Below are 14,638 nucleotides of genomic sequence, written 5' to 3'. Positions count from 1 at the left end.
GACCAAGGGCACCCTGGTGCAGACCAAGGGCACCGGCGCTTCAGGCTCTTTCAAGCTCAACAAGAAGCAAACCGAGGCGAAGAAGCCCGCGGCCAAAAAAGCCGCCGCTCCTAAAGTGAAAAAGGCCGCAAAGAAACCCGCCGCTGCAAAGAAGCCCAAGAAGGTAACAGCCAAGAAGCCCGCAGCTAAGAAGTCTCCCAAGAAGGTCAAGAAACCCGCTGCTGCCGCTAAGAAAGCCACCAAGAGCCCTAAGAAGCCGGCGACCCCCAAGAAGGCAGCCAAGAGTCCTAAAAAAGCCAAGGCAGCCAAACCCAAGACCGCTAAGCCTAAAGCGGCCAAGGCCAAAAGAGCTGCACCCAAGAAGAAGTAAACTTGTTCATGTTTTATTAACTTCGTTTTCTTAAAACGGCTCTTTTAAGAGCCACCTATATCCTCCCATAAAGAGTCGCGTTTCCTAAACACATACATACATATAAGCATGCATGCAAACATACAACTATTCATACATGCAACCATCCATACATACATATTTTGTGGAGAGAGTGATAAGCAAGGAGTTAAAAACACTAAGTATAACTGGTCCTGTTTTATGTGTAATAATGATTTTGTCACACATCCCCATAAAACTGTCCGTATAAATGTGTATATGTATGTGCACTCACGTATATGAGCTCCTTACATAATGTAATTGTTAGTGTAAATGTTATTGTGACATAATATAATGTAATTGTTGCTAAAAAGAAGCTTTTCTGTATCATACATTACACGGGCGGGAGAACGGAGGAGAAGAGAGGGGAGGAGGGGGGGGGGGCAGTATGTGAGGGGGCGTGTATGTGTTTCCCTGAGACATGACGGCGCGTTTAGGATTGGCTCAGCTGTGCCGTCGCTCTAAGCCAATAGGAGAGAGCCAGTTTGCCTATATTACACCGTTTCGAGCTCTTTCTCAGTTTACTTCAGTTTTGTTCGACGAACACATCTGATCATCAAAATGAGTGGCCGAGGGAAGACCACCGGTAAGACTAGGGCTAAGGCCAAGACTCGTTCATCCCGTGCCGGCCTTCAGTTCCCCGTGGGCCGTGTTCACAGACTGCTACGTAAGGGAAATTACGCCGAGCGTGTGGGAGCTGGTGCTCCTGTCTACTTGGCTGCCGTGCTGGAGTATCTGACCGCTGAGATCCTCGAGTTGGCTGGTAACGCCGCCAGAGATAACAAGAAGTCTCGTATCATCCCTCGTCATCTGCAGTTGGCCGTGCGTAACGACGAGGAGTTGAACAGACTGCTTGGAGGTGTAACCATCGCTCAGGGCGGTGTGCTGCCTAACATCCAGGCTGTTCTGTTACCCAAGAAGACCGAGAAAGGAGCCAAGTCCAAGTAAAGTCGCTCTCGTGTTCTAACCAAAAGGCTCTTTTAAGAGCCACCCATTTCCACAGAAAAAGTGCAATTTCCCCAGATAATGTGTAAATAAATGTAATATCGTTTCATAGACTCACACGGCATAAACCACATGATTTATGACATGGTAAAATTAACAAATCAATATGTACGACTTATTTTTTCCCCATTTATCTATCTTTACATATATCCCTATATATGTATACATTAGCCAAGTTATAGATCACTTGCGGTAGCAAAACCAACAATATAGACGATTAAAAGTGGTGCAACAAACGTGTTTGTGTAATAAACATGGAACAAAAATAATAATAATGCTAATAATAATAAGGAAAATGAACGAAATATTCAATAATATATTTTTTAAAAAGTTATATACTTTAAATGCGATTGTAAGCTGTGTTCTAAAAGCACAAAGAAACAATGGAAAGTATTATAAATCCCGCCAACAGCATAGAAGAAATACTATGTTTTTTGAAACGAGGCAGCGGCAGAACGCCGACCAGTAAGTGACATTTGACGTAAGCACGATCGTCCAATGAGAAAAGAGCGTAATCAAGACGCCCAATGAGCGCGGAGCGGCTCTGGTACTTAAAAAGAGCGTGTTGGAGTAGTGAAGTGCAGAGTAGTGGTGTGCGATACTGCAAAATTTTATATCGATCCGATACCAAGTAAATACAGGGCCAGTATCGCCGATATCGATCCGATACTGATACTTTGTACTTACTTTCATGTAGGGTAGAGCAGTGTATCATGATTTATGAGGTGAATGTATCATCAATTTGCTTTGACTAATTAATGATTTTGTGTTTATTAGTTCATCATGTGCAGTGAAAACCCACTACAGTTTGTAGGTGAATAAAAAGTAATTTTATTAATGTAATAAACTTATGAAGTCTGGGGTTTTTGTTGAGAAACAATTATATAATAAGAAACATAATTCCCCCTCATTGTACACTCTGGCTTTTTGTAAAATAAAGTACAGAAAAAGTTCCGGGAGTCTCCCGCATATACATAGTGGCTCCCTGATTCTCACAAGTCAGATAAAATCTCCCGGAATCTACAACGAGCGGCCAAGAACGACACACTCACACACGCACACACACATGAAGGAGACACAGACTTTTTTACTACGACTGCGTATTAAATCCGTTATCTGATATACAATCTAGCGCACTGTGTAGGGAACATAAATCAATTGTCTAATATACTGTCTAGTGCAATAAGAAAGGAACATAAATCTATGATCAAAAATATAATCTAGTGCACTCTGTAGGGAACATAATTAATTATGTAATACACTATCTAGTGAACTGTGTAGGGAAAATAAACCAATTGTCTAATTCACTATTTAATACACTATCTAGTGCACTATGTAAGGAACATAAATCCGTTATCTGATATACAATTTAGTGCACTATGTAGGGAACATAAATTCATATCTAAAATACTATCTACGTAGTGCACTATGTAGGGAAGCGACTCCTTCAGCTTCCAACTGCTTGGATTGCTGAGTACTATCAACTTAGTGAATCGACTCTTTCGAGTCTAGGGACTCAATCGACTCAAAGAATAATTTGATTCATTTAAACTAGCAGACTCACTCGCTCTCCCGCTGTGAGCTTCTCAAACTAGAGGTGGGTGATACCGGGAATTTTGGTATCGATCCGATACCAAGTAAATGCAGGGCCAGTATCGCCGATATCGATACCGATACTTTTTAATATTTAAGCTTCATAGATCCAAACGATCCAAAAGACCTAGGATAGAATTTCGCCAAACATTGTACGTGACAACAAAATACTTTATTATCACAATCAACATTTTTGTTTAGAAACAATGGAACAGTAACAAAACAAGGTTTGCCTTAACATTAGGAAAATACCACCACAATACAAAAATAAAATAAAAATTCTCCCCTCACTAGACATCTTTTCTAGTTCTTTCTTTCTTTGTTTCTTTTTTCAAATAGAATTGTTCTTAGGAAAAACAATAAAAAAGAAGGAATTTTCTTCCTTTCAGTTCAATTCTGTTTTTTCCTAAATAAACAGAGTGTAAAAAAATATCACTCAACACAACTTAAAACAAAATCTCCTGAGGTAGAGGGCTGACAAACCACAATACAACAAAATTAACACACCACAACAAATACTGTAAACAGTTTCAAACTTATTCTGTTTTTCAAGTCGAACAATACAATAAAATAATACAAAAAATAAGGAATTTCTTCCCTTCAGTGCACTTCTCGACGTTTTTTCTTAGATAAAGAGTGTAAAAAAATATAACTTAAAGCTAATTAAAACAATCTTCTGAGGCTAGAGAGCTGACAAACCACAATACAGAAAAATTAACACACCACAACAAATATTGTAAACAGTTTCAAACTTGTTCTTTTTTTCAAGTCGAACAATACAAGAAAATAATACAAAGAATAAGGAATTTCTTCCCTTCAGTGCACTTCTGGCTTTAAACTAAATAAAAACAATAAGTGAAAATTAAATAAAGAAAGTGTAAATAGAGAATAGAGAAAGAATACAGCTACACTGTGGGCCCTCCCCCCGTTGAGAACAAAGGATTAGAGGTTTTTATTTAAGAACAGTATCATGTCTCTCTCCGTACTGTGACGTGTCGACTCGAGGGGCGACTGCAAGGGCTGAGTGGGCGGGCCAGGCTGAGCCTACCTGCATGGCTGTTTGGCTGGCGCCGCTGAGCCACGTGACGGTGCAACAACAAAAGACGAGAGGGGGGAGGGCTCTTACAGACAGAGAGACTTTGATGAATCCGCGTGCGCAGCAGTCAGTGCGTGCGGGAGAGAAAAAAAGCTTGAGTATCGATCTTTTTACACAAGTATTGCTCAATATCAATACTAGCGTTGGTATCGATATATCGATATTTGGATCGATCCGCCCACCTCTAGTGCAGAGTTCCAGACTCGATGGCAAGAACCAAGCAGACCGCTCGTAAGTCCACCGGTGGTAAGGCGCCGAGGAAGCAGCTCGCCACTAAGGCTGCCCGCAAGAGCGCCCCGGCTACCGGCGGTGTGAAGAAACCTCACCGTTACAGGCCAGGTACCGTGGCTCTGCGTGAAATCCGCCGTTATCAGAAGTCCACTGAGCTGCTCATCCGCAAGCTGCCCTTCCAGCGCCTGGTTAGAGAGATCGCTCAGGACTTTAAGACCGATCTGCGCTTCCAGAGTTCTGCCGTCATGGCTCTGCAGGAGGCCAGTGAGGCTTACCTGGTCGGTCTGTTCGAGGACACCAACCTGTGCGCCATCCATGCCAAGAGGGTGACCATCATGCCTAAGGACATCCAGCTGGCCCGCCGTATTCGCGGAGAGCGTGCTTAAACAAACCCACTCCATCCAGTTATCCCCAAAGGCTCTTTTAAGAGCCACTTACATGCTTCCACTGAAATGGGCATTTTTCATAACTTTTTCTTTTATTTATTTGTGTGCGTGTGTCGGTTCCGAATTATAAATTAATTATGTTTATCAGTTATAAATAGTAAAAACGGGTTACATAAGTACAGCAGATTAAAGGTTGTCAGGTGGCGTCTTATAACACATAATTATAATATTGTATTATAACATACAGATTAATAATTTTTATAGTGGTGTATGTTTACGGGGTTCTGTTAAGCATTAAGTTAGTACGAGTAATATAGTCGTTATGAGTAGTACAGTAAATTATTATTCAGAATAATGTATAAATGTCAATAATAAAATACTATTATAGGTAATTAACACAGCAATTACAATTTTGAACATACATACTGTAAAATATTAACTGTAAATAATCATAATTACTCATAATAATGCATTATTTCTATTATACATTGTTGTAATAATAGGATTATTGGTGATAGTAGTAGTAGTACTAGTAGCTGTAATTATAATGTTATGGAGAATCAATACACAATTAGTGGAGCGTGGCTCCCATCTCGTGGTTAAAATGTGACAACACAAACTAAATCTGTGTGTATGAGTATGTAAGTATGTGTTTTCGTCTCTGTATGTATAATATGTATTTTTATGTATAAATAAATATAAATATATATTAACTGTCCACTTGTCATACACTAACATCTTTCAGTCTTACACATTTGTGCTGTAAGTTCTACAATTACACATTTATTTTTTTTTTGTTTAATGTTTTCATTTTTTAATGTATTTATTCATTTTTTTATTTTACTCAGACATCTCTCTCTCTCTCTCACACACACACACACGACACAGGCACAGGCACACACACGAACTAACCAGCACAAGCATTGTCCATTTATATATTACACATTTCTAAACACAATTTTACCTTCACATTTTATTTACCTTAAAAAAGACACTTAGACCGATGCAGGTGAGTTAGACGTACATTTATTTACCCTAACGTGTCTCTAATGCTACTTCTACAGACACTGAAAAGTTTTTAAAGCATTTTGTTTAATTGACTCCAATTTTACTCTAAATTTTCTTATTTCAACTACCATTTTGATCATAAACTGAACCTTATCTCCTGATATAGATTGTATTGGCTACATTGTCATGTCTCTAATGGCTATTTGTCCCACCTAATTGTACAATATTAAAACTGAGACAAATATTGCGGATCTACTGCATTATAATAGGTTTTAGTGTTGTATAAAAGCCCTGTTGAATTTGTTTCTTTTTTATCCTGTTGGCAAAGCATTCCTAAAAACTGCATAGCGTACATCAGTTACAGTAATAGTTATGTGGAAAACATTGGATGGATCGTGAGCCGATTTACTGTGAAAAACAGTGGAGGCACTAGCACGTTCTATAAGATCTACTCCGAGCAGCTGCGGTCACAGTGGGCGGTCACTGCTTAACTCCGCCTCATCGTCTTCAAATAGGTCCGGTAGAGGGAAATAACAAGCTCGTTGTGAACGCTCGTCCTGCATTGACTCGCTTCATCTCGACGAGAGCAGTAACGATGTCCGGAAGAGGAAAAGGCGGCAAAGGTCTAGGAAAAGGAGGCGCTAAGCGTCACCGCAAAGTTCTCCGTGATAACATCCAGGGTATTACTAAACCCGCCATCCGCCGTTTGGCTCGCCGTGGCGGTGTGAAGCGTATTTCCGGCTTGATCTACGAGGAGACCCGCGGTGTGCTCAAGGTTTTCCTTGAGAACGTCATCCGTGATGCCGTCACCTACACCGAGCACGCCAAGAGAAAGACCGTCACCGCAATGGACGTGGTGTACGCTCTGAAACGCCAGGGACGCACCCTGTACGGATTCGGGGGTTAAACGTTCAGACCTCCACGCTAACACAACGGCTCTTTTAAGAGCCACCCATATTTTCTACAAAAGAGAAATTCTTTCTGCTTTATTAATAATATTGTTATTAGTAGTAGTACGTTCACAGATGCGTACATTTGCAAATCACTTGTTTAGCCCCAAAAGCTTGAAAGCATCATTATAAGTAAAAATAACACATTCACTGATGCATTTTTTTTTAGTTCACTTGTGTAGCCCTAAAAGCTTTGAATTATCATTAGTGATTTTACGTTTACTATCTTATCTCTCGTTTAGCCTTCATACGGCGTGTTTGCATACTACCAATGTACAGCCATACTGTAGATTACACTACAATCATTAACACGATCTCTGTGTAAAATACAGTAAAACATTGTTCCCGAATGCTTCGGTTAAAAAACTAAACAACCAAAAAAATTAAATTGATCGAACTATGTATCTATAATATATATATATATACAGTATATATATATATATATATATATATATATATATATTATATAAAATTTAATAAAATGTAACAAAATATTGCTATTGATTATTTTATATTCGGTTTTAAAACATGTATCGACCTCAGATTAAGCGGGAACAGACAACAAAGAACAGATTCTAGTGAATGGGGCAGAAGGGGGCGTGGAACGGTATGTTGTCTGTCCAATAGAAACCCAGGAGCTTGGACCAATCAGAGTTACGTGTTCCAACTTGGCTTTCTCAGCATGCAGGGTTAATAAAGCGGGCGTGTAGAGCGTCTACATTCACTTGCAGTTTGTTCTAGAGGAAACAGCAGCATCATGCCCGAACCAGCGAAGGCCGTACTATAACATAATACGTTTGGAAGTCCTTTTCTAGAATCTTATTTTTCCTTTGTATAAGTAGTGTACCTTTAGGTCCTACTTATTGGACTCTCCCCAACAAACATGGCCCCATTTGGGGCCCAACCTACCCAGGTCGGAAGATACTGGGTAAGGTTGAAATTTGTTGGGGAAGGGGAAGTACCGAATCGTAGCACAGTTGGAGCACATCTCATACGTTCTGAGTGGATAGAAGCTAAAGACATTTACTCTTTTATCACTTTACAAAATCAAAGAGAATATGAGCTGGTTTTCTACACGGAGCATATGTTGAAAATGTTTTGCCAGCTATTCAATGCTTGGATTGGGGAAGGCTTTTGGAAAAACTGGAATATCACAAGCTCAGCTCCCCAAGATATTGTCCATATTATCATCAAGTTCTGGACTGGACGAATCGCCGATGAAGACGTAAATTGCTATATCAGAAGATACTGTGAGATTCTACAACCTCCGGATAAGCCAGTGGATCAGTTCGGAATATGGTATGGAGTAAGAAGATATAAAGTCAAGCTAAGAACGAACGAGAATGGAGAGATCCAGCAATTGCCCAACACTATAGCTATGGGTCCTTATGTAGGAAAGATTTCATACCCTGGACAAATTCAACGATGCTATATATGTAATTCCGCTCAACATCAGGTTAAGGATTGTGATAAAATCAAATGTTGGAAATGTGGACAGTTTGGACACAAAGCTAAAGATTGTGTAGCTGTGGAACAGTGCGGACTATGTGGACAAAGCGGTCATTCGTATTTCACGTGTCCTAAATCTTTCAGTAACCTTTTAAAGAAGGAAAGAAAACAAGCACAACCAAATCTACAAGATCCAGAACAAACTACACCTGAAACAAAAGATCCAGCTTGTGATAAACCTGACAACAACGACCAGCCACAACAAGAACAAGCGAATAAAGAATCCAATAGCAGTGAGGAAGAGTCATCCGGTTCAACAAGCAGCGACGAAGCGGATAGCAGTGATGAGGAAGACGACAGCGACAGCGAAAGCAGTGAGGCGACGGATATCGACATTACACCGGCACAAAGACAAGCGGATAACATCGAACAAACAACTACAACAGAACAATTAAAGAGAACTAATGAAAAAACGGAGGATATGGAAACAAATACTGAAACCAACACGGACAAATCACCGAACTTGGAGAGAAGATCGAACACTCAACAACCTGAGATCAAAACTGGAAAACGTATAAGATCCCCAACAGAGACAACAACCAAGAGACCAAAAGATAAGTGAGATGTTCACCCACTTATTTAATGTTTGGGGGGATTAATGTTATAACTTATAATGTAAGAGGAATACAAACGGAAAAAAATAGAACGGAAAAATTAGATAAGCTAAAACGGTTAAAGGCAGATATTTTATTTCTCCAGGAATTAAGATTAAAAACTCATGATGACATAAAAAACGTACAGCAAACATGGAATATAGGTGAATCTGTAATCTCTATAGGCGATGATTCAGCGGATGGTATTGGAATATTTTTTAAAACAAAACAGATAAACATTATTAAGAGAAGAGATTTAATACCAGGTCGACTTTTAGTGATAGATTGCATTTTAGAAAATCAAAAAATTAGGTTAATAAATATATACACAGCACAAGACAGTTTTAAAAAAATACAGCTATTTCAAAAAATGAGAGAATTGTTGCTTTGCAGTCATAACATTATCTTAGCGGGAGACTTCAATGTCATAACAGATAAGGAAGACAGAGTTGATGGATTACCTTTTAAGCTAACCAGAGCAGCAAAAGTATTAAAAGAAATATGTGATGAATGTGGAATGAAAGATGTTTTTAGGGCTTTACACCCTCATAAATCGGGTTTCACAAGATTTGATAGCAAGGCAAAAACGAGAATAGACAGAGTATATGTATCAAACCAAATAAAAGTTGAACAATATAAAACAGAATTGATAATAAATTCAGATCATTTAGCCGTAAATTGTAAAATTCTTTTAAATGCAAAAATTAGAAAAAACTATTGGAAATTAAATTTGAAATGCCTGAAAAATAAACCACTCGTAGATGAATTAAAAAAGGAGGTAAATATATGTAAAGATCTAGATGTTATCTCTAAATCGTATTTTGAATTGTGGCAAATCTTAAAAAATAGGCTTAAAAATATGCTGATTAGGAAATGTAAAGAACTAAATCAAAAAAGAAACCAGACATATGATGAATTACTTACAAATTATATAAAGAACAAAACAAAAATGAATAAAACGCCACAAGATTTAACAGAAATAGATGAACTTAAAGAAAAAATTGATAAACTGAACTGCGATTACCGCAACAGCTTAAAAGTAATGTGTGGCTATGAAGGGCCTGAGAATACTGATTGTAATATACATAATCTTATTAAGAAATATAAAGAACGTAAAGAAACAAAAAATGTTAAAGGAATACGGACAGGAAATAACTCAATAGTAACCAATGGAAAAGAAATAGCTGATGAAATTGTTAAATCATTTAAAGAAATGTATAAAAAAACAAGCACTAATGAGAGTGATGTAAATAATTTCTTAGGAGAAACGATCCAAGGTATAAATGTAAGTTTTAAGGAAATTGTTGGGAAAATCACCAAAGAAGAAGTTAGTAAAGCTATCGCTTCGTTAAACAAAGGAAAATCTCCAGGTTCCGACGGTTTTCCTGCTGAATTTTATTTGTTATTGTCTGATGATTTGTCTGATTTACTTACATCAGTTTTTAACCATGGAATAGAAACAATGGACATGTACGATAGTTTTTATGAAGGTATAGTAACATTAATCTTTAAAAAAGGTGATGAATATGATTTAAGTAATTGGAGACAAATAACTCTAATGAATGTGGAATATAAAATCTTTGCAAAAATTTTAATGAACAGGTTGCAGGTAATTTTAAATTCTATTATCGAACAAGAGCAAACATGTGCAATTAAAGGGAGAAACATGTGGGATAACTTATGTATTATTAGAGAAATTATTACATGCAAAGGCCTTAATGTACCTGGGTTTTTCATGATTGCATTGGACCAAAAAAGAGCATTCGACTTTCTATCAAGAGACTATCTGTGGAGAGTATTGCAATGGTATGGGTTTCCTGATGAATTTATAAATATGGTTAAACTGTTATATAAAGAATCAAAAGTAAGAGTAAATGTGAATGGGAACCTGACTGAAAGTTTTGATATATACACGGGAGTTAAGCAAGGATGTCCACTAAGTGCAGCTTTATATGTGATAGCGATTAGCCCTCTGCTGTTCAAAATTAAAAAAGATAAAATGTTATCAGGGGTTCAGGTTAACAATCAAATGAACAGATGTATAATATCAGCTTACGAAGATGACATAACTTTGTTCATAAAAAACCAAAGAGAATTAGATAGAATCAATGATCACTTTTTAAATTATGAGAAAGTATCTGGAGCAGTTTTGAATCAAAATAAAACAGAAGCAGTATGGATTGGTGACCCAAATAGTAAACCAAGTCTTAGTATACAAGTAAAAGATGAAATCACAGTACTTGGTATACAAATAAGCAATGAAAATGCATTAGATAAAAATTGGAATAAGAAAATATTAGAAATTACTGAAGAGTCCAACAAATTAATGAATTGGAAAACAAGTTATGAAGCAAAAATAAATTTAATTAATGTCTTTATATTAGCAAAATTATTGTTTCTATCCATTGTATTTCCACCAACGCAAAATATAATAACAAAATTGAACAAAATTTGTATCAGAACAATATGGGGTAGAAACTTCGAAATAGTTAAAAGAGAATTCCTATATAAAGCTAAAAAGAATGGAGGACTAGAAGCAACTAATTTTGGAATAAAGCTTAAAATTAATTATTGCAAACATATTAGTTTAAGCTTAGCTCGAAAAGCAGCTTGGTTAGGGAATACTGATGAATGGGCCAAACTAAGAGGGAAGAAAAGGAAAGATGTCCCCTACTATAAACTGTTATATGGCGACTTTGTCGAAAAATATAGACTTTTGGAAATAAATTGGGTCACGCAGTCCAATAAAATAATTCATAAAGAAATTGCGAATTACACATATAATGGTATGATACAGTTTAAAGACTGCACAAAAGAGGAAAATGAAAATCTTATAGATTTATTACAAAATAAAATAATATCTAGAAAAATGAAAGATACAATGTGGTTGTCAGCCTTAGGTAGATTACCGGTGAGAGCAGTAGTAAAGTGGAGTTGTTTTGTTAAAACTAACTTATGTCCAATGCCAAATTGCAACGAAAACGAAACAGTTGGGCATTTACTAGTAGACTGTCAACGCTCCAGAGAAATTTGGAATTGTATTAAGGACTTGGGATTAGATATAGAACTGTCTAGGAAAAACGTCATTTATGGTGGCTTTAACTTTGATAAACTATGTGGGGAAAAGACTTTTGTATTGGATTGTGATTGCTGTAGTGGTGAATCAAATATGGAAAACTCGATGTAAAATGACAACTGAAAATGTGTATATTGATTGTGAAGATGTAGTTAAACAATGTATGGCCAAATTAAAATGCATGAAAAAATGTAAAATGAAATCTAAACGCATGACAATTCCATGGGACCTTTTTAATGGACTTTAGACAAATAGTGTTCGAGTTTAATTAATTCTAAAAGAAAATTTAAATATTTGTATTATTACATGAAATGTATCAATTAATGTAATATTGCTGTACGTGTATGATGTAAACGATATTTGTAATGTGATATAAATTTGTACAATAAAGTTTATTTAAAAACCCGAAGGCCGCGCCCAAGAAGGGCTCCAAGAAAACCGTTACCAAGACCGCCGGCAAAGGAGGCAAGAAGCGCAGAAAGTCCAGGAAGGAGAGCTACGCTATCTACGTGTACAAGGTCCTGAAACAGGTCCACCCTGATACCGGGATCTCCTCCAAGGCTATGGGCATCATGAACTCCTTCGTCAACGACATTTTCGAGCGTATCGCTGGTGAGTCCTCTCGTCTGGCTCACTACAACAAGCGCTCCACCATTACCTCCAGGGAGATCCAGACCGCCGTGCGCCTGCTGCTTCCCGGTGAGCTGGCCAAGCACGCCGTGTCCGAGGGTACCAAGGCCGTCACCAAGTACACCAGCTCCAAGTAAAGCGTCTTAGTCGCTCTGGCAAACCAACGGCTCTTTTAAGAGCCACCCATCTTATCAAGTTAAGAGAATTTTCCTCTTTTTATATATTAGATCTGAATACGTCATACACACTGTATCTATTTTTACAGTATTTGGCTTTTATTGATACACAGCTGAGATCACTTTCACTTTAATCAAGATGTGTCTGACTTTGAAATATGTTTATGAAACGTTATGCTTTAGCAGAATATGACTTATAACTTTCCATTTCTCACAATACAGTGAAATATACAAACACATTTTTAACACAGATGTCACTTATAAAGACTTTATAAGTCAGTATTGTTCAGCACAGAAGAATCAGAAAACTTATTTACTCAATTTGAATTTATTTATTTGTTTAATGTATTCATTGTTTATTTAGTTAATCACTCATTCATGACCCTAACACCCAATTTAACAAAACATTAATGGCTCTAGCAGTCCAGGTGAGACATATCCACCTATTTTACTTACATTTTTTACTCTCTCTCTCACACACACACCTGCAAAAGCTAGCAACAAACACAAGCGTTGTCAATTTATATATTACACATTCCTAAACACAATTTTACCCTCATGTTTTATTCACCCTACACCTCCTCCTACACCACTGCAGGTGTTTTAGATGTAGTTTTTTTTATCCTAACGTGTCTCTAATGCTACTTTCACAAGCACTGAAAGGTTTTTAAAGCTATTTGATTGTTTTATTTCAATTTCACTACAACTTTACTGATTTGACTTAATATGATTTTTTTATCATACACTGCTCTGTTCTCCCACTCTGTCTTATATCCTAGTATGGTTTTTTTTTTGGGTTACATTGTCATGTCTCTAATGGCTATCTGTCCTGTAAGTGTACAGTATTAAAAATGCGACAAATATGGCGATTATAGTACATTGTAATAGGGTTTAGGGTTGCATAGAAGTCCTGTTGAATTTCTTTTTTTAACATGTTTAAAACTGCAAAATGTTTAAAATTAACTTTATTTACAGAAAAAAAAAACATCAAATCGATTGTGGAACAATTTAGCGGTAGAGAAAAAAGAGTGGCGACACTCCCATAGGGAACCGTTGTAACTTTTTATTTATTTATTTTTTTACTACTTTTACTGGAGTAATATTTTACCTTGGATATCTCTACTTTAACTCAACTACATGGTTTCTGTAGCTTCTCCACCTTTTACATTAGACAAAATGAACTTGTGCATATTTATAATGAATTCATTAATGTATTACATGTAGGAATCAAGGTTATAATAGTTTTGGATTTTTCATTATAGTTTAGTTTTATTTCGTTTTGACTTAATTTTCTCTCAAGTTTTTAAAGTGGGTTTGCTAGTTTTTATTAGTTTTTATTTTGTTTAATGCTTTAGTTTATGCTAATGTTTTAGTTTAGTTTTTATTAGTTCTAGTATTGGTTTGGTTTTTTTTTTTTTAATACTGTTGAACAATAAACTGTCCACAAAACTGGTAACAGTCCACAGAATAGCAGCCGTAAGTGCCAAATGTGTATAATACTGCTACTGAAATGAAGTTGTTGACAGTTACCATATTTCAGCCAGTTTTTTTTTAAATGAGTCTGTTTACATGAACTGGTAAAAGTGAGGATCTTTACCTGTTCATAACCCTGCCACTAAAAACAGCCGCTCATAATATGAACTATTTCTAGATGCAAAACCAGTGGTGTAACTAGGAGCTCATGGGCTTCAGTGCAAAAAAAAATAATGTTGGGCCCCCTCAACAAATTGCATCTGCTAATAGCTGATCAGAATGAATTAAAAGTCACTCAGAAGTTACACTTCAAGTTCAAATTCCTGCCTTTGGTATTTTTAATGCACAGTTTGTTATTTTAATTTTACTTAACAAAAATATTGTAATATAATAATAAGGACCTGGCGAGTGCAGCCAGTGGTAGTGAGGTGAGTGGTTAATGTCGTGGAGGCCCCCCTGCCATGGGCCCCGGTGCACCTTCTGTA

The 14,638-nt window shown here is 36.9% G+C and overlaps 2 protein-coding genes across 2 annotated transcripts; both read left to right on the top strand.

The window, feature by feature from the left end:
* The first annotated feature begins 988 nt into the window (after positions 1-988).
* LOC134306479 (histone H2A-like) lies at positions 989-1,382 on the top strand. The gene has a single exon (XM_062990327.1). The coding sequence runs from the start codon at positions 989-991 to the stop codon at positions 1,373-1,375; it is 387 nt and encodes a 128-aa protein (XP_062846397.1). The 3' UTR covers positions 1,376-1,382.
* A 2,945-nt stretch (positions 1,383-4,327) lies between these two features.
* Positions 4,328-4,761, top strand: LOC134306484 (histone H3). The gene has a single exon (XM_062990330.1). It carries the CDS (start codon positions 4,328-4,330, stop codon positions 4,736-4,738), a length of 411 nt encoding a protein of 136 aa, XP_062846400.1. The 3' UTR covers positions 4,739-4,761.
* The last annotated feature ends 9,877 nt before the right edge of the window (positions 4,762-14,638 follow it).

The sequence above is a fragment of the Trichomycterus rosablanca genome, unplaced genomic scaffold (genome assembly GCF_030014385.1).
Source record: "Trichomycterus rosablanca isolate fTriRos1 unplaced genomic scaffold, fTriRos1.hap1 scaffold_193, whole genome shotgun sequence".
Classification (NCBI taxonomy): Eukaryota; Metazoa; Chordata; class Actinopteri; order Siluriformes; family Trichomycteridae; genus Trichomycterus; species Trichomycterus rosablanca.
The sequence above is the reverse complement of the archived record's forward strand: the minus strand, read 5'-3'. Positions and strand labels throughout refer to the sequence as shown.

Excerpts from the sequence above, each read along its gene's own strand:
- LOC134306479 (XM_062990327.1), top strand. The coding sequence starts at position 989 with ATGAGTGGCCGAGGGAAGACCACCGGTAAGACTAGGGCTAAGGCCAAG.
- LOC134306484 (XM_062990330.1), top strand. The coding sequence starts at position 4,328 with ATGGCAAGAACCAAGCAGACCGCTCGTAAGTCCACCGGTGGTAAGGCG.